This window comes from Bacillus rossius, chromosome 16 (assembly GCF_032445375.1).
Source record: "Bacillus rossius redtenbacheri isolate Brsri chromosome 16, Brsri_v3, whole genome shotgun sequence".
Classification (NCBI taxonomy): Eukaryota; Metazoa; Arthropoda; class Insecta; order Phasmatodea; family Bacillidae; genus Bacillus; species Bacillus rossius.
Window position 1 is genome coordinate 20,989,200 of NC_086343.1, and position 21,292 is coordinate 21,010,491.

Consider the following 21,292-nt stretch of genomic DNA (forward strand, 5'->3'; position numbering starts at 1 on the left):
TCCGTTCACGGTAAAGACCGTCTTCGAATTAGTCTCGGCTTAAAAAAATACGGCACTGCCTAGCCATTAGTTCACGGTCATTTACAACAGCCGAAGAGAGAAAGATAAGATCGTGCTGAACTTGCACACATTAATTTTGGGTAGCCCCCCCCCCCCCCCCCCTCTCAATCTTCCCACTTCGTCCAGCCGAATGCCAGCCAGACACGTCACTCGCCAGGCGCCTGCCGTGCGTTGGCGGGTGGAAACAAACAAAGGGAGACGGGAAGCAGAAGTCAAGACATCCCCCTCAAGTTTAAAGAGTGACAAATGTGACAGCTGAAAGGGGGACGACACAAAGGGTCGGTACAAACAGCGTTGCAGAGTTTGGCGGCCCATGCGAAGGCTTGCAGTGTTTGCCGGCCGCCGGCCCGCGTGACGTTAATTTTAAGCGCTGACAATTTTTACTTCTCTTTTTTTTCTGCACTTTTAAATCGTCCCGGATTATCCGATTCCCGAATTAGCGCGTCACGGATTAACGAGTTTCTACTGTAATAATAATGGAATAAATGATTGACAGCCGATTAGGATAATTTTGCGTTGTAACTCACAAACTAAGCATCGGGCAGAAAAAAGCCTAGGCGTAGAAAATGTCCGCAGTGAAATTCTAAACAAGATATCTCCGTACATTATTCCTCTATCTTGTAGTGTTTTCAAATTATGATCCAATCCAGACCAGTGTTATTTTCTGAAACATTAGTTCTTAACATTTTTTTTAACCCACAAATAAAGCATCGGACAGGGGACCCGATAAAGCCTACCGTCCAGCGACATTATCCAGCGTGACTCGGCTGGGGATTGATTTTGGATAGGTTTGGTTGACGGCAAGCGCTGGGAGGGGAGAGGCGAGCCGAGAATATGCGACCAAGACACCCGGGTAGAGCGGTAGACGGGAGGAGTGGAATATAAGCGCCAGTGATGAGAGGGGCGATTAAGCCGAAAGGGGGGAAGTCTGGTGACCTTGAGTAGTTCACTCATTTCCGTCTGCACACTTCTCGTGGTCACGTGTGTTGACAAGCGGAGACATATAAATGTTTTGTTACAACTTGAACCTACAGACGTAATATTATTCGTTGTATTATACACGTTCATCTTTTTACTTTGGTATAATGTTTTAACATTAAATAATAAAGTAAATCAGCTAGCGTAATTTTAATCTTTGCCGAGGAATTCCCAGTGGTCCAATACTTACGTGAACCATACTGTACCACTTTTGCCGTGAGGTAGTAAACAAGCCCCGGATATGTTTATGTGTAGCGGCCTCCCGACCTTTAACCAGAGGCTGGGGAATATAACACTTGCCGATCCGAGCCACACACACTCAGCAACTCGACAAAGCGTTTGATGGAATAAGTAAAGACAACGTTTAACAGACTTTTTAATACGGCGCCACTGATTGCGCTAAAATTATTTTGGCGCAATTTTTGTATCCCACATGTGACCATTTATAATTTACTGTAAGCATGGATAACAAAGTTTAACCACTTTACACGATAGACGATTCTTTATTTTATATTGTACGAATGCTAGAATAGTTTTTCACGTATCTGCTGCATACTTCTGCAAAAGACACGCTATTTGTAAGTACGTAAATCTAGAATTTTTATTTTGTCAATCAAACTCGGTACTTTGCGATTCATATTCGGTTTGAAGTATTACTATGGCCTTTCTATTTAGAAGACTTTGACCACAAAATCGTGTGTAACCGCACACACTGCACTTACTTTGTTACGGACGCTCAGACGAAGCAGATACTGTGGCTGACACCACGAGACTGGCAGCAGCTTGTGTGCCGCACGTGTGTATGGCGGCGTGTGGCGCGCTCGTAGGCCGTGCGACAAACTGTGCGCGGCATGCGGAAAAATAAAAAATAAAATTCAACATTTAATATTTATATTTACAATTTATTATTTTTATTTTTTCACCCGCGTTTAGTGAAAACTGCGGATGCAAAGTCCGCACAAAGGCGGGCCGTCTATACTGTGCGTGCTTGCCGACCTATTAGAACACAGGCGGTGTTTTATGCCTTTTGACCTTGGTCACATCGAAACATCGCGGTTATGCAACAACGCGGGTAAAAGTTATGTCCCCCGACAACCGCGTTAAATAGGGAGTGTACTGTATTATTAAGTATTATGTTTCACTTCCCACATGCATGGCAGCCATGCAACATTTTAATAACTTTTGTTTAATTTTGATTCTTTGAGTTACAATTTGTGGTTGGTGAATATCTATAGCGGTCTTTTTTCTCTTCTTCCACAGAAAAAGCACACAGTCGGGTTCAAGTGTCCGACCGGCGCGGCATGCCGGCACGTGTGGCGGTGCGCCATCGAACAAATGCTCTTCTTCACGTAAGGAATTTACCTGTGTCTGGTTTGGTGCAAAATTAGTTCCACCCGTTGGGAACAGGAAATGTTCACGTTTCATAGACTTGGATCATGTCGATTTGAAGCTCTCACACTATTATTTTAGCTTGTAATCTTTTTTTTTTTTAGCAATCCAATGTTTTTGAGCTAAATGTGACCACATTTCTTGTCTTTGAATCAGAAGCAGGGCCGGCGCGTCCATATAGGCGAACTAGGCAACCGCCCAGGGTGCCAAGTAGCTGGGGGCGGCGCAGCACGACACATAACAGCTGATACGACATGTTTAACGATTATTGAAACTAGATGAAAATGGATTTTTTGTAACATTTTTGGAATGTGTTTATATTGACATAAGTAATTATTTGAAGTCCACGGTGACCTGTTTATGATGATTTGTAATGAGTAAAAAAAAGTAAAAAATAAACACAAGCCTGCTTACATTCGATTGTCGACAAAATCTTAGGCTTACGTGATGTATTTTTAGGCAAGGAAAAATTATTTTTTGTGGTGTCCGGCCGGGGGGGGGGGGGGGGGGGGGGCATTTACCTTGCACCGGCCCTGATCAGACATTAACGCGGGGGGCTTCACATGTTTGCCTTGGAGGACGTGGTAGTGCGTGGACTGTCATGTTTGGGAAAAGTTAATGGTACTACTACCTCATTAAACTTATCTTTTTATTGAGAACCACCCAAAAATCTTGGCAGCATCTCTTTACTTAAATAAAATACACAGTTTTAATTAAAAAATTGTATTCAAGTGATTATAACATTTTGTTTATTATTACAACTAAGAATTGTGATAAACCTTTGAATTATAACTATCATAGACAAAAATCTAGAGTTTACAGTGCATGTGGAAAGTCGAATATTTCGTTTCTCAACACCATACCGGTGTCGTGCCGGCAGGTTGCCGTCGAGCTCGGAGGCCCCAACGGTGGTGACGGGCGGGAGCTTCTTCTCGTGGGGGACCAAGTTCAAGTACACGGGCCGCGTGGAGCGGGAGATCCTGGAGGACGCGGGCCCGGCGCGGCCGGACGAGCCCGCCGTGAGCCGCGGCGCGCGAACGTCCAGCCTGCGGCGCAAGGCTTCCAGCGTGCCGGCCACCCCCTCCACGCCCGTCGGCTCGGACCTGGCCGAGATCCGTGAGTGGCGTGCAGTTTCATTGTCCGGCGCGGAGACGCCATGATGCCTCAGAGTCTAAGGGATCTGGAAGGGAGTGAGGTATGCGCTGTTTCCACCCGGGGCGAGAACTCATTTCGGTGGCCCCCAGACCGAAACCTTTCCCGACACCACCTCTCGTGTCGCAACCACAATTTAATCCCACCATTCCAAATGGCGTGCAGCCAGGGACGTAACTAGACTAGTTTCCACCCGGGGCGACAACTCATTTCGTTGCTCCCCGAACTGAAACCTTTCCCGACACCATCTCTCATGTCGCAACCACAAATTAATCCCACCATTCCAAATATTTTTCATTCTACTCGGATGTAAAAAAAAAAAATAATAATTTTTGTAGTTATTTCATTTCTAATTCATCACAGGTTTGATGGTAGGTAGGTATGTATGTGAAGGAAAAAAAAAACAGCTTTTTTTTACATATTTGTCTATTGCATGTGCGCTTATATTTCAATACAAATAATTCAGTTCATCTGCCCTTCCAAACATTTTTTTGTTGTGTTCTAACACTGTGATATTCAAGTATATATATACAGTAAACTCCCAGAATATCGCGCCCCGATTGATCGCGGAATCGGGTATATCGCGGGTCAAACCATGTCCCCCAATCAGAAATGAATAATAATGGAATAAATGGTTGACAGCAGATTAGGATAATTTTGCGTTGTAACTCACAGACTAAGCATCGGGCAGAAAAAAGCATAGGCGTAGAAAATGTCCGCAGTGAAATTCTAAACAAGATATCTCCGTACATTATTCCTCTTTCTTGTAGGGTTTTCAAATTATGGTCCAATCCAGCCCAGTGTTAATTTCTGAATCACTAGTTCTTAACGTCGCTTTATCTCACAAATGAAGCATCGGACAGGGGACCCGATAAAGCCCACCATCCAGCGCCATTATCCGGCGTGACTCGGCTGGGGATTGATGTTGGATAGGCTTGGTTGACGGCAAACGCTGGGAGGGGAGAGGCGAGCCGAGAATATGCGACCAAGACACCCGGGTAGACGGGAGGGGTGGAATATAAGCGCTAGTGATGAGAGGGGCAATGAGTAAGCCGAAAGGGGGGAAGTCTGGTGTCCTTGAGTAGTTAACCCATTTCCCGTCTGCACACTTCTCGTGGTCACGTTTGTTGACAAGCGGAGACAAGTCATTGATGACCGTGCGTTATTGAAGCCGTGATTTTACAGTCAGTCTTGTTAGCGCTTGGTACGATGTCACAGAAACGAAAAACTCATTCTATAGCAGATAAACTGAAAATCATTGAGCGTGTGAAAAAAGGTGAGACGAAAGCGAGCATATCACGTGAGTGCGGTATCCCAGAAGGTACAATCAGAGGGTGGATGAAAAAGGAACAGAAACTGAGAAATTTTGTGGATGTTATTGAAAGTGATGTAGGGGTATACTGTCGGAGAGGGAAAAGGTGGGAGGGAAAGATAAGGCGTTGAGAGAGGTAGAGATTGGAGCGGGCAGAAACACGGCCGGTGGAGGGGGTGGGGGAGGGAATGTGTTCACGCAGCACACAGGCAGAGCATGAGTCACTTGACTGAGCAGCGTCGCTGCGTACAAGGCAAAATCAGGTAGTCCAGTGTTTAAAATTCCACTCCAGAATCTTCCCATTTAGTGTGGAGCACTTACACTAACTATGACTTATTTTATTTTTTTACATCTTTTACGGTACAGTATGTACTGTATTTATTGGTATTTTACTGAACATCTGTATATACATGTTTTGTTACAAAACTTAAACCTACAGACGTAATATTATTGGGTAATTCATTGTATTATACACGTTCATCTTTTTACTTTGGTATAATGTTTTAACATTAAATAGTAAAGTAAATCAGCTAGCGTATTTTTAATCTTTGCCGAGGAATTCCCAGTGGTCCAATACTTACGTGAACCATACTGTACCACTTTTGCCTGAGGTAGTAAACAAACCCCGGAAATGTTTATGTGTAGCGGCCTACCGACCTTTAACCAGAGGCTGGGGAATATAACACTTGCCGATCCGAGTCACACACACTCAGCAACTCGACACAGCGTTTGGTGGAATAAGTAAAGACAAAGTTTAACAGAATTTTTAATACGGCGCCACTGATTGCGCTAAAATTAATTTGGCGCAATTTTTGTTTCCCGCGTGTGACCATTTATAATTTACTGAAAGCATGGATAATAAAATATAACCACTTGACACGATAGACGATTCTTTAATTTTTATTGTACAAATGCTAGAATCGTTTTTCCCGTATCTGTGGCCTACTTGGGCAAAAGATACGCTATCTGTAAGTAAATCTAGAATTTTTATTTTGTCAATCAAACTCAGTACTTTGCGATTCATATTCGGTTTGAAGTATCACTACAGCCTTTCTATTTAGAAGACTTTGACCACAGAATTGTGTGTAACCGCACACACTGCACTTACTTTGTTACGGACACTCAGACGAAGCAGATAGTGTGGCTAACACCACGAGACTGGCAGCAGCTTGTGTGCCGCACGTGTGTATGGCGGCGTTTAGCGCGCTCGTAGGCCGTGCCACAAACTGTGCGCGGCACGCAGAAAAATAAAAAAAATTCAACATTTAATAATTATCTTCATAATTTATTATTTTTATTTTTTCACCTGCGTTTAGTGAAAAATGCGGATGCAAAGTCCGCACATAAGGCGGGCCGGGCCGTCTATACTGTGCGTGCTTGCCGACCTATTAGAACACATGCTGTGTTTTATGTCTTTTGACCTTGGTCACATTGAAACATCGCGGTTATGCAACAATGCGGGTAAGAGTTATGTCCCCCGACAACCGCGTTAAATAGGGAGTTTACTGTGTGTGTGTGTGTATGTATGTATGTATGTGTGTGTATATATATACATACACACACACACACACACATATATATATAGTGATAATCACTCTGCCAGTTTAGCGCGCACCCTCCCCCCCCCCCCCCAAATGCGACGCCCGGGGCACAAGCCCCGTCTGCCCCCCCCCCCCCCCCCCCTCTAGTTACGTCCCTGCGTGCAGTGTGTTGCAGCATACCTCACTCCCTTTAAATTACACGTTTTCAGATCCCTTAGAGACTCCGAGGCATCGTGGCGTCTCCGCGCCGGACAATGAAACCGTTAAATTTGTTTTGATTCATGCCATGAGTGGTGAACGGAAGAACATGCAGAACACTTTTACATTTAACACACGCCCTCTAACGCCCTTGAATCTTAATTAAAAACAATAATCTAATATTTATTTTTTCAATAACATGTTTACATTCTTCAAGGTTAATATATGTTTCTGCAGTTTGGTAGTTACCATTTTAAAAAAAAAATCAATAATTTTTTGTCACTATAAGTTGGTAGAGGGTAGCATGGGTCCTGCCCAAGTATCGAATGTTAAGTGAGCTATTGCATTGCAAATAATGACCAAAGGTATGTTGTATTTGGTTCTTTTTTTGTGTAAAAAGGTTGTTAAATTTTAATTATTGGTTTCTGTAAATATATGACTCTGAAGAAAATGTTCTGGTTGTGCAGAAAATTTTGTGGTAAATTACGTACCGAAAGTAGTTTGGCGGGGAAACTTCCGTCTGCAGCGGTGATGAGTGTTTGCGTTCTCACGACGAGGCTGAGGAACGCCGGCGTGACCGTGCGGGGGGGTGTCTCGATGCAGGGTACAGCAGCCTGCCGAGGTCGAACCACTCGGGCCCGCTGGCGGACATGCGGCTGGACGGCGGGGCGGGCCTGCTGTGCTCGGGCGACCTGCCCCTCTCGTCCCCCTACTGCCCCGACAACACCCTGCCCCTCCTGGAGACGGTGTCGGAGGACCAGGAGATCCCGGGCAGGTCCCGCGGCCACGGTGAGTAGAGTCCCGCCGATCCTGTGAGGATTACCGCACTTACGGATCAGCCTTTGAATATATATACTGTATAGAAGTCGCCAGCCCAGGTTAAAATTTCTAATACGTTTTTGAGGTAGCTGGTTAATTCACCGCCGCGATCGCCACCATCTCTAGGGCATCGACTTGTGGCGGTCCCTAGCGGACAAGTGTCGAACTCTTCAAACACCCCTTCCCCACCCTCCCGTTGAACGACCTTGAGCTGCAGTGAATGGTTGGTGGGGGGGTGCGGGGGAATGACAGCGGGCGACAGTGCTGCGCTCTAACGTGCAAATGACAACCTGAGACGATACGGGGCGTTACGGCAGCGCCCTGCAGCGGTGAAGTTCCCAAGCTGCTCATCATACGCTCCTGAAAAACGTAGAGTAAATCCTATCCACTCGCGACTTCTATACAGTATATATATTCAAAGGATTAGCCAAATAATTTCTGTGTGGTAAAATGCTTCTCTAAAGGCGTTTAGTTATCATGTAGCACAGCCTGTAACAATTTTACAAGCACGAAATCACTAAACATGTTGATAAGACATAGAAAATAAAATTTAAAATACAAAATATTAATATTTTCACCCTTAACTTGTTTAAATTTTCTGATGTGTGGGATTTCCATTGGCTTGACTCCACTGTAGTTGGTAAAACTAAATTTACTCTATTTTTAGACTTTTTATTGTTACACTTTTAACTCCAGAAATGTAATGCATTTTACAATCGGTAAACATGGTAGAACAAAATTGTACTGACTTGCATTATAATAAATACAAGCAGGACTTTACGATGGCGTGCATAGGTCTAAATAATAAATGTACCTGATGTTCATTAAAAAAACAAGATTAGTTAAGGAATTGAGATTTCAAATTTTTACAGCCTAAAGCTGCCTAGACTACTGGAAAGTTGACCATTCTTTTCATTAAACACTCTTGCCTGAAGTGTGCTTTTTGATTGTGTGGATCATAACGAGACAGATATAAGTAATGTGTTAAAAATTCTGTGCTACAAGTTCTGTTAGTAATGGCAAAATTACAACAATATTGATAACTTGTAAACTCTTAACTGCCTTATTTACGTACTTATTAGTCTTGGATGTAATGTGTATCTTAACAAATAGCTATGTAATACTATGTAATAGCACTTCTACTAATGCTTGTGTTAATATGTACTTAATTAGCTGATTTTGAAATTTTGAATGTGTGTCGAGTCACCGGTAAGTTGATATAGCAGACGATACACATATTTTACAACAGAGTAGTACAGAAGACATGTAGATACAACAGAAATCTTATTGTGACCAAAATGCACATTGTGTGTGTGTGTGTGGTTTTTTTTCCTTGTCCCCCCCCCCACACACACACACACACACACACACTAGGTGCATTAGTAAATTATAGGTGTATGATGCAATATGGACATTTCATCACTGGCATGTCAGTAATAGTAGTTGTTTTGTCAGGTCTGTTTGAAAGCAGTCCCTCATCATTTGATGTCCAAAGGGCCAATATTCTTAAGGCTTTTGACTGTTCACAGTCACTATCTGTGTTAGTATTTCTGTACTATAGTATCTTTCTTCTTTTTATTTACCAGAACCCGAGCACGTTTTTATTGGAGTTTTTAGCGGCACACAAACACTGCATGTCTCGTGTCTGTATGTGCTGCAAGACAATTATTGTTGTGCCTTCAGTATACACACAAAGTCTTCCGTGTTTGTTTAAGAAGGCTCATATAAGCAAAATTATTCTAATTATAATATTATTATATTAAATATATATATATTTTTTTTTAATAATTTCAAGTTGCACAGTATTAATTGAGCAAATTTTTTTTTTTCTTTCAAAGAGTAGATATGCTTTAAAGTTTTGTTAGAGTTTTGTATTATTTATGACTAGGCATCTGTGTATTTTTTTTTTTTTTCCATAAAATTTTTTGAGGTTTATTCTGTTCATGTTGTTGTTAAAAAATGTTCTGCAACTTTAAACCATGTTTCGGAGGCATTACATATCTATCAACATTATTGAGGCAGCCCCAACAGATAAAAAGTTTTAGCCGGCAGCCACAGCACATTTTTTTCACACTGCAAGCTGGCGCTTGGTGCCTGGAAGTCATGTTTTTAGAAATGATGCATACATGTACGTACTAGCGGTGTATCACTATTTAAACACCTATTACTGACTCTAGCTACTGATTATCTAATTTCTATAATGCAACTGATTATTTAAACCAATTAGTATCAGACAGCAAGTAATGCTACAGGTCACGTGCTAATAAAAGCAACAAGAAGTTAAAACTACAAAAAAATTAAGCTCTCTTGGCTTTTGAAGTTGAGCTGCGTCACATTGGTAGTGTGCACCGATGTTTCACCCTGCATTGCAGTAGGCATCTTCAGGTTTGGGACTCGAGCGATGAAGAGGTCTGCTGTGATGGCAGGGCTTAATGTCAGTACACACTACCAATGCGACGTGGCTAAACTTCAAAAACCAAGACAGCTCATCAGACAATAGTCCACAAAAACCTGCAATCTACTTTACATAAATTTTGTAAATTTTGTAATTTCAGTAAATCACTTACTAATGTAACATGCAGAAAATGAAAGCCTAAATTTTATTTTTTTAATATAAAAATTAATTTTGTATCAAATATATAGATGATTCATTATCAATTGTAGTTCTTTTTATTGTAAGGTCATTACTGACCTTTATTTTACTATACTTTATGTGCGCATGTACAAGTAAATACACATTTTCAACTTTTCATCCCTAATACATACTGTATCATACAGTAATACATACAGGTATCTTGTACTGCAAAAAAAAAATGCTATTCTGTTGCATGTTGCATTAAAAAGCTTTACCGCATAACAAGATGTAATGATAAACAAGGCATGTCATATCTTTTTACTGCTTTCCTCAGCTTGGGTGGGCAGGTTGCTGTCTAGAGTCTGTGTTGTTCAACTGCTGCTGCCCCAATCAGCTCTATCAGGGATCATTTCAAAATTTTGGGGCAACGTCTGGCTTAATTATCAGTTTTTTAATTGTGTTTTTTTTTGTTTGTGAGTTTTTTTGTTTTATATTTTGTAAAATAATTTGTTTTTTATTTAATGTTTTCAAGTATTTTTTTCACTGCTTTGTTTCTAGTTTTTATTTGTTAATTTTTTTTTGTTACCCTGTCTTGATAGCAGAAATTCAGGAATTAATAAATCACGAAGCTGCTCAGCAAGCTAAAGAGGAACTGGAAAAGGTAGACTCGGAGTCGAGCGATGCTCAGGAGGTCACTAGAGTTAAAGGCACGACTCGGGCGGATGGTAAAGTTGTGGAGGATGCGCCCAAAACTCCAGATGTGACAGACGGGACTCCCGAGCTCACGTCGAGCGACAGTCGTAAGTATGCTCTGCAGCTGCGAGACTCTAAGTTATTTTTCCCCCTAGTTTTATTTGCACTCTAGGTGCTTGCCAACAGCTTGACGCCAGCGCCGTGCCCAGCAGGGAACGGGAACGGGAAAGAAATGTGTACCAGCATGCATCCGGCCAAGGGGGTGAGAGGCCACAGGAAACCACCCCCCACCGTGTGTGGCGCAAGACTGAACCCACAACATCCCAAATGCAATAATGATCGCAGGCTTTCGCTGCCATTGTCTGAAGTTGCTCGGACTCTGGGTCGAACCCGCGTCCAAGGTGAATGTATCACCGACTTGTAATAACCTCAGTAGGTAACTCTACCCTGATGATGACGACTGCAACGTCGACCGAAACGTCGGTGATATATTCGCCTTGGATGCGGCTGCAACCCAGAAGCCAAGCAACCTCATCCCAAATGCAAGCCAGACATGCCACAACACTACCAAATACCAAAACAATGCTCTCTATCAAACGTTTTGGGGTTTTTGAATGGCATCAGATGTTGTTTTTACTTGAAAACAATTTTGTTCACACCCCTCAAGATACAATAAGAATGAAAGTGCACGAGCTTTCCCCCCCCCCCCCCCCCCCCGAGGCTGTGTTTACAGAGATGAAATGAGGCTGGTACTGTAGGTGGTTGTTTTTACTTTTAGACAAGTGGACGCTGCAACTCAGTCCACCTGTAGAGAGAGAGAGGGGGGGGGATGGTTTTATGTTCGAGAGTTAACAAATAACATAAAGAGATTGGAAAAAGTAAGAGCATTCTAAAAATGTCCCCCTTCATCATCCTTTACCTACTTGGGGAGTGCCCTTATAACAGTAGCGTTGCTTAATTTATTCTAAGTGATGTACCTCCTTTGCTAGACGTAATTAAATATTGGTAAGTTCAGTAGTAAGTGAAAGGTATTGACATATTATCTGGGCTGGAATAGCAATGCACAGAAGGTACGTCGCCATTATAAATGCTGTAGCATTTTGTGGCCACTAACAGACTGGTAGATGACTATCATAGATACCACTGTTGTTTGATTACCTTGAACATTTTTACTTTGTTAGGAAATACTGTTGTGTTTTGGTAAAAACTTGTAATTTAATATTTGTCTAGTGTATTTATAGTTCACAGACTATGTAGTGTTTGTCAGCAAATTATTCTGGACTTTTGATCCAATGCAATAAATAAAATTTGTTCTGTAGGTCTATTTTTATTGTGTGTTAGTGAAATATTATAGAAATATTTTAAAAAACAAATATGCATGCTAGTGAGTGATACAAATCATTTAAACTCATACGATGTGTATTTCTGTGTTAAGCTGTGTTTGTTTGTTTGTGTGTTTATGTGTCGGCATTGGATCAAGAGCGAGATTGCAACATATGTGATGTCTTTACACAAAAAAATTTGTCTTTTTTTTTTTTTTAATTTTTATTAGGTGGCTGTGATTTTTTTGAGGATGGTTGTGCATTTCTTCATCACAGGAAAATGTGGTCATTAGCTTTTGGATAGGAGATATCATTTAAAAATTAATTTTGAAATCAAGTTAGTACAAAATATTTTACCTTAAAAAAATTTACAGATCAATTTGAAAAGTTTTGTTGGCAAAATGTTTAAAAATTATGTCTCTATGTACATTGGTGATGAGTCTGTTGATCGCTAAGCAAACAATTATGAATAGCTTATCCCACTAGAGTGCCCGTTTCTCTGTCAGGTAAATTTATCAACTTTTTAATTTGGCAGCTGAATATTCTTTCATTATTTTGGGTGGAATACCAGTAAATGTTAAGCTTTTTTTTTGTGTAAAATTTAGTATGAACTTTATATTATTTAATGGATTAATTTGTGTGAAATGACAGTTAAAGACCAAACATGAATCTATATTTAAAAAAAATTTACACTTGTGAATGGAATATATGTTAATGTTATACATAATGTACTCTCTGCACCATTGATTTTTCATGCTGCCTGGCTGTGCTTTTTTTGCAATTTGTGTGTGATCCAAGTTCGCCATGTTCTTGTAACTATGCCAACTATGGATTTCAGTTTTTGTACTTTTCAACATTGCTGACCCTCTGTTGGAGTCTGTTGTCTGCACGTTTAAACAATGTAGTGCTTTAAGACGACAGGACCTTAAAGATCGTTTGTATTGTCATGGAATTCGAACCAACTTACAATCAAGTTTGTCAATACAAAACACACAGAGAATTCAATATTTGACATGTGGGAAGAGACAGCATAGTATTCATTTAAAAAACTTGAAGCTTGGAAGGACTTTATAAAAGGGTGAAGATATTGTGAATTGACTATAATGCAAAATGATAAAGAGTGTAGAGAGGTATGATGGTGCACATGGAGTGTTTTTGCCGAATATTTTGTCAGAACTTCATAATAATGCAGTATACTACTGGCTCGCTGTAGGAAAGGTTTTGATGGAGATTAAAAACTGACGAAAACTAGCTTCTACTGCGCAGCTTAGGTTCCTCCCCTTCCCTTCTTCAGCGACAGCGAGGGGAGTGATGGAAATTCTCTGTCGCTGAAGAAGGGAAGGGGAAGGGGGGGGGGGGAACCTAAGCTGTGCAGTAGAAGCTAGTTTTCGTCAGTTTTTTAATCTCCATCAAAACGTTTCCTACAGCGAGCTAGTAGTACACATCTTATTTTTTTTTTATCAGTATAGTGGTAATTTTACTGACAGAAATTTCTAACTTTAAGTATGTGGAAAAAAATTTAAACAAAATGGAATACGGAAGTATTTTTTGTTTTAAAATATGAGACACGTCCCCAAAACCGTTGCAACAGTGTGATGTGCCGGGAAAGAGTGAGTAGCGTGTGACGCGGGGTGTTGCAGGCGGCAAGGAGGTAGACAGCGGCCGCGGCTTCGACGACTACTACTTCCGGGACTCGTTCGAGCACTCGTCGTCGGAGTCACAGCTGGCGGAGCTCGGGGGCGGGGCGAAGGCGAAGGCGGCGGCGGCGGCGGCGGCGGCGGTGGTGCCCCTGAGGACCACCCCGGTGGGGCGGGCGCCCTCGAGGCCGCCCCCGGGGTCGCCCCCGGGCCCCGGCCCCCACCGCCGCTTCAACCTGCTGCAGGTGTTCGTGCCCTCGTTCGCGCTGGTGGCCGTGTCGCTGGCGTTGGCGACCGTGCTGGTGCTGGAGTCGGACTGCGACGCGCTGGGCTCGGTGCGCGCCTGGCCCGAGATGGTCGCGCTGCGCCGGGACTACTACGAGCCCGCCAAGGAGTTCGTGCGCCGGAGGCTCTCGCGCCTCTTGTCGTAAGACGAGTTCCCCCTCGCGCCTCGCGCTGCCGTTTTTCAACTGGAAAATCAAAACTCAGTTCTGCAGGTGCAACTACACATATCTCAATTCTTCAATATTTTCACTTTGTTTGAAAAATCCATTGGACTCTCTCTGGGTTAAAAGGTAACAAAAGTTAATATAGTAAAACCCTTTTAAGAAAATCTCGCTTAAGAAAATTTCCTGCATAATAGATTTTTTTAAAAATTAGCACTTAACTCATAAATAGATACAATTTTACCCTTTTTATAAATTTTTCTTGCTACTTAGTCTAAACTTTTTGTAAGTACCTCGAGAAACTTAACAGGGTTTACTATATGTATTTGTGTTTTTACAAAAAAAAACTAAATAATTTGTTTGCTCAGAATTCGTATAATATTCAAAGAATCTATTAGTGCATACTGAAATGGACACAGTTCATCAGCACAAAGTTAAGATTTATTACTAAATGTGTTACTTGATTTTTTTTTTCCACGTTTGAATAGGATGGAATGAAATTGGCTGAAATGTGACTATTTACATTTTACCCTGAAACCATCCGATTATATTTACTCGAAAAACTAATTTAATACTTAAGTTATTTAAAGTGTTTCATTAATAACCAGAAATACGTGTTTCACATCACAACAAAATTTGTTGGAATAAATGTGTATCTCAATGTGTGATTTGTTATTTGGAGATATGTGGTGTTGCATCTGCAACATTGAGATATCTTTCGCAAGCGAAAGCCTTAGGTTAAGTTTTACACGATTAGGTGATTAATTCATTCGACAAATATTCAGAACTTTGGATATGAAAATATTGTGTTTTAAAAGTGAGCATTGTGCAACGCTTCTGTAAACAGAGCAAGGAAATGGGAGGAACAAATTTCCTTACACAAATATTTACTCGAAAAATTAATTTTTTTAAATTTAAATCACTGCCTACAATTGTCTTGTATCAATTTCTGAAGAAAAAAAAGTATCATGTTTTTAATAGTTTTATAATCGTAAGCATCTTAAAAACTAATACTTGTACAGTTTTTTGACTGATATGAAATGGATTTAATGTATCAGCTCTGCATATACATAATACCAATACGTAATGTCATTATTTTTGTGGAATCATTTAGAAATTGTGTTATAAAAGCAATTGAAAGTTTTTAACCTAATAAGATGCTTTGAATTAGCTATTGAAACTTCATGCTTTTGTAATCAGCAACCATATAATTGACTAGAATGAAATTCTGTGCCAAATAGTTCCCCCTTCTAACCCAGCATTGTAGAGCATTTTAGTAGGTTTATGTGCTCATTTGTGAGAAGTAGGCATGTACCGTACTGATAAAATTTGGTGACACCCACCGAGAAGTTGATCACAAGTTGGATATTATAACCTGTGTGACCAAATGCTGTGTAGTCTTAGTTGCTGATAGTTTTATCCTTTGAGAGTTCTTGATGTAGGACATAGAAGAAGAGAAGGAAAATAAATTTTCTTGTGAAGAACACAGTATTTAGTGTTGCACATACATCTGTGTTAAAATGCGTGTGCTCGTGGAAGATCGGCCAAATATCTGCAGTATCAGAAAAGTCACATATCAAGCACAGACCGACACTAGCGTGAATGTGCCTTTTGGTCTAGTGAGCATTTTTGAAAGTCCTTAGAATATATTATTTTCCCCTCTTCCTGCCATCTTGAGTATCTCTCCACTGCAGTATGACTTGTATCCATCCCTTAAACATGTCAAATTGATCGCTTACAGTGAGGCCCCTGTAAATCATATCCCCGAATAACCCGAGCCTTTTTAAAGGAACAATTAAACAGAAATAAATAACAATGAAGAAGTTTCTGTACTGCAATCAGATGGCGATTAAACGCACAAATAAACATTTGAGGATGTAAAAATGCATTTTGTGCCAGTATTGCAGGCAGAGTTAATGTTTTAGTTGGTTCGCACAATTGTAGCTGTACTGTACACAATGCCACGATGAGTTAAACCATGCAGAGAGACACGGGGCGACAGGCGGTGTGTGTTTGAAATGTATTTTGTTTAATATTAAGGACGTTTTCGGTCTGAATGTTGTCTTAAAATCGATTTTCCTTTAATTTTCCAGCTAACATAGGTGACAGCATAATGCCGGATTATGGGCAAGGGGCAAAGAAGGAAGGGATACAGTTTTTGCACCGTGTTGAAAAGAGTTTTATTATTATTATCATCATCATCATCATCATCATCATCATCATCATCATCATCATCATCATCAAATCATCATCAATCATCCATCCATCATCAATTTATCATCCATCCATCCATCATCAAATCATCATCAATCATCATCAATCATCAATCATCAATCAATCATCATGTCAATCTATCATCATCGAGAAAGCATTTAGTAGATGTTACAAAGACCATATTCTAAAGAGCAATTTTTTTGGTCGTTGCCTGGCAGCAGTGCGGAACATTCTCCATCTGTGCTCCTCCAATATCTTTGTACTAACCCTGATTTTTGCCATCCCAGATTGCTTCTCGGCCGACTTACAGAGGTCGTCCTTCATTCCATCGTGCCAGCGGTTATTCTCGATGAGGGCTTGATCTCGCGTCACGTGGCTAGGCACAGAGGCTCAAGGTCTCTGGGCTCGAACCCATGACTTCCGCCACACATCAGCGTGGTGCGATCGCAGTCCCTTTGAGTCCTGTTCACCAGTTCTAACGTCGCGCTTTGCAACGGGCAGGCGTTTCTGGTGTCAGTACTTGCTTTCGAAAGTGCTCAGTAAACCGACCCAAACGTAGCAGAGCCGTCGTAACTCTTGACACTGTGGCAACCTTTACCGAGCAGAAAAGTACGAATGGTGAATTCTCCTCCAAAGACTTAGGTACTTTAATTATATTTCGACATAGCTTTGGTTTTTGGGGGGGTACATATTTGCTGTATGATAAGCTTCAACTGAATTGCCATGCTGTTTATTCTAAAATTAATACTGTATTAATTAAACCAAACAACTGTGCATGGTGGAGGGGGGATGGCATTGGATCTTACGATCTTTCAAGCTATAGTTAACAAATTCAAACTCGTAGTGTACCAGGAAATTTTTGCACTTGTAGGTAATACACTCCTATTTCCTTGTTTATCTGTAATGAGAATGCTCTAGGCTTGTGCATTCAGATATCTGTCTTCCTGTGGAAAAATGAGATGTGTACGAAAGTTGTGAAAATTTGTTGGTAGTTTTTCGTAACATGTAATTGCACATCTGTTATAATAATTTTTTTTTTCTGTTTTAATGTTGCATGGTTGCATTATTTTTGCATTGTTGTTCAGATGTCTAGATACAAAATTCTTTTATATATATAAATAGGCTTGGGCATTTTTCGAAAATAACTCTCGTTCATTGGTAGCAATTTTACAAGCTTGTGTTCAGAAAAGATCCAAACTATTCTATAATTTTTCTTGCCCCTTGAAAAATCAATGTAACATTCAGATTATAAATAGCCCTGCCCAAGTTTTTTTTTTTTCTTAGTGCTTGTCCGACTGTTAAGCATGTGTTTGATTTGTTGGCTGTTGGAAACTCAGGGTGCGTGTCGCAGAAGCTCAGCTGAATTATTACTTAAAGAACATTTTTTAGTGAAATTACCTAGTTTCACCCTATCTCTCATGCTAAACAACACTTTGTCTTTATTTAATGTTTCTTTTACAACTGCATCCACTGACTGGTTTACAATTCTCTAACTGCAACCAAATACTATACATTAATAGTTTTATAGTCAATACATATTATCTTCACACTTAATGAATCAAAATTTAAAATATGAAACAAATCTTTCTTCTTAAATGTCTTATCTGCAGCAAGTAATTTGTACTCATTCCATATTAAAACTGTGTTTTTTTATTAAAAGATTTTTTTTTCCTTTGAGATTACTTATATAATGAATAAAAATGTTAAATTATGATAGATTTGGAATGTTTGTTATTTTCAAGTAACACTAGTGAAAAAATACTTGGAATTTTGTTTTGTTGAAAAGTTTTGGTTTGTTTTGGAAAAACAAAGAAATAGAGCAACAGATAAAAAAATTGTCTAGAAATAAAATTCAGTGACTAAAATAAAAAAAAGTCAATATATATCTGTATATCAAGATGTATAGTTTACAACAGAAAAAGTTAAAAAATCAGCATATATTGTTGTGACAAAACTAATTACTATCCTTCTTCACCAATAATGTTTCACTCTTTTTCATCTAAGTACAGTGAATATCAAAGAAGATCTCTGCATGATTCTTGGTTACAATCTCATTCTGTGGCATTTGAATAGACTATTTCTTATCTCTGAATTAATGCGGTTGCTTCATTTACTTAGAACTTTTTCACTTATGGGGAGAAAAAAAAATACAAAACAGTTTTTGATATGAAACACAGGAAAATCATGTAGTTTTAACATGTGGGTAGAGACATCATAGTCATTAATTCAAAATTTGAAGCTTTGAAGGACTTAAAGAGAGGTGTGAAGATATACTGTGAATGAGAATGACATCTTGGTGCTGAATGATAAGAAAATATTTTGTAGAGATAACTCTTGTGTGGTGGTGTGCAGTTAAGACATAGTTTGTTAAAACTTCATATTTGTGCAGTAAATACATTTAAATCACATACATATATCTTCCCTTTTCATCAGTATAGTGGTAATTTTTACATGAATGTTTATAAATTAAAAATTTAGACAAAATTGAATAGGGCAAAATTGTTTCCTTTTGTGAACTTATTTTTAAATATAGTAAGAAAATTCCCATAAAAATTTTGCTACAGGAGTTTCTTGTACACACGGTGTTGCAGAAAAATTTTGATTGTGGCTCCCGAGACGTAAGTTGATGAAACGTGCGACCAGCCTAGAGCTTGAGGAGTGTAAACTGGGTTTCCAACAGGCGTGCTGCGTTCTGTCGTCGATGTTTGTGAAGCGCGAAGGACTTCTTCTCGCCGTGTCGTCTCTCCAAGTGCCTGTGTCTGCAGCGTAACGAGCTGTCTTCACCCTCGTCGTCGCTTCTCGATAACTCTCAAACCATAGTCAATAAAGTGCTACTTCGTCGTGCAGCGCCGTTTTCGTGTTTTGTCGAGCTGCTGGAAATTAAACAGCCGTCGCTTTCTCGGTCATTGGTTCTCTTGAAGTTCTGTTTAAGATCGTTTGTATTTATTAGAGGTGGGTCGAGTTCAAGTGTGTGCTCAAGGGAAGGAAATTGGATTATATTCTGTCCTCCCCTCCACGTGAGATTTCGCAGAATAAAGGCACTCCTTGCTGTGCACTGAAGTGTAGTAATAAAATATCATTTTTAAAACTAAAATCCCGGCTGTGTCACTGGTCGAGTGTCATTAAATTTAGTCGAGAAGCCAAGTCATTTAGACCATAGTCGATAAATGATAGTAGTTATGAATGTCTCCCTAGTTTTTCTTTGTTTTATTTTTATTGCATTCACCATTTGTTGCAGATTCTTCACCAAGTTAAATTACTTTTGGTAAAATTTTTGCTTAGAAGACTGAGTTAAAAAAAAAAAATCTAGGTTAGTGCAAAAATATATGAACATAAATTACTATGTTTATTCAGATAGTCGAGAAGACCTTCTAATCCTAACATCATCAGGAGAGTTACGGTAACTTAAACAGTCCAGCTGTAGTTGTATAGAAATATGAGGAAAATAAAAAGCAAAATCTGGAAATGTTTTTGATGCTTTAATGTTCTGGAAAGAAAACTGCTTTACCAGGGCCACGTCTCGTTAGCCAAGGAATTACTGGGAGTGCAGCCACATTAAATACCAGCTTCAAGGCTTAAAATATAATGCAAGATATTAACCTATCACTTCCATTCCTGTTGTAATAAATATCTGCACGTAGTTCACTAATCATGTGATATAGCATGAAACAAAACATGATAACCTCCCATTAAAGTGAGTTCACATGCGTTAAGTGATGTTTGCTTTTGTATGGTGACGAGAGAGTTAGGTATCCCATGAAGCCATTGCAAACACTTAAGGTGTACTATCTATAAATAGGGTCAAGATAGTGTGGTTTCATTTTTAGGCTAATTTCGTTTTTAAAACAGGAGTTTTCAGTGTTAATGTTTTTATTATTTTTTTAAGTCTTTTTATTCATAAATAAAGCACATTATTAAACATATATGACTCGTGATTTTTGCTATTATTTATTGCACTTTTACAATATACTAATTTTTAGTAAGCATTATGCACTACTCGGAACTATAAAAATAGTTTGCAAGTATATTTGTGTTTTTGAAAAATGTACCATTGTCATAATGTAAAAAAAAAAAAAGAGTTACTAATAACAATTATTGCAACATAAAAAATAACTAAAATAATTTCCAATCTCTTTACGACATACATTGTCATACAAATTCCCTGCTAGATAAATGACATTAATTGAATTTATTATATCAAAATATTTTTTTTTATGATTTGAGTTAAATTTTGATTAGAAATGCTAATTAATTTTATGATTTTAGTTGAATATCTATGCTAAATTGTTTATTAACTTACTTTTCAATGTTAAATGGTGTATGGACACACTTTTCGGTTTTATCGGAATTATCATATAATCATGTCCCTAACTAAAATAATATTTCAATTGTTGGTATAGCTTTTAAATTGTTATATATTTTTTTAATTTGATTTATGAAGTTTTACATTACCAAGCCAATTTCTATTTTAATTTTTTTAATATTGTATATATTATTATTATTATTATTATTATTATTATTTAAGATAAATTTGACTTGACTTATAAATTGAAAACTAAAATACAGCTATGTGCTGCACCTTGAATGCATCTTGACTTGCCTCTATTCAGCGAGAAATTTTTCTCTTCTCTGTTCAGCTAGAACTGTTGCAACTCGGCCTGCCACTAATATTCATAGTAAAAGGCATTCTGAAAACTATAGGTTTCAGAGTATATAAGGTCTTTATATTATAAATTGAATACTTTGCTTTTTTGCTTTTAAGCTAGGTATTATTATAAGATGATTTGAAATTTTTAATTTAATAATTTTTCCAAATTCATTAAAAAAAAAATTTAATTTACAGAGTGCATACCACCTGTTAATACTCTTAGATATATTTCTGTTTTGCATAATGTAGCAGAAAATTATCAAGTGTTAGAATTATGAAGTGTGTAAACTATAAATTCAGCTTTAAGT

The 21,292-nt window shown here is 39.1% G+C and overlaps 1 protein-coding gene across 2 annotated transcripts in view; it reads left to right on the top strand.

Annotated features, from left to right (window-relative positions):
* LOC134539837 (FERM domain-containing protein 5) overlaps window positions 1–20,455 on the top strand; it is a 168,743-nt gene extending 148,288 nt beyond the window's left edge. Inside the window, exons 7-11 of one of the 2 annotated variants that reach the window (XM_063382137.1) lie at window positions 2,299–2,387; window positions 3,308–3,543; window positions 7,234–7,419; window positions 10,624–10,824; window positions 13,680–20,455. In XM_063382137.1, coding sequence (XP_063238207.1) covers window positions 2,299–2,387; window positions 3,308–3,543; window positions 7,234–7,419; window positions 10,624–10,824; window positions 13,680–14,107 — 1,140 coding nt within the window. In that variant the 3' untranslated portion in view covers window positions 14,108–20,455. The remainder of the gene's footprint in view (window positions 1–2,298; window positions 2,388–3,307; window positions 3,544–7,233; window positions 7,420–10,623; window positions 10,825–13,679) is intronic. The other variant, XM_063382138.1, reaches the window with a different exon arrangement.
* The last annotated feature ends 837 nt before the right edge of the window (window positions 20,456–21,292 follow it).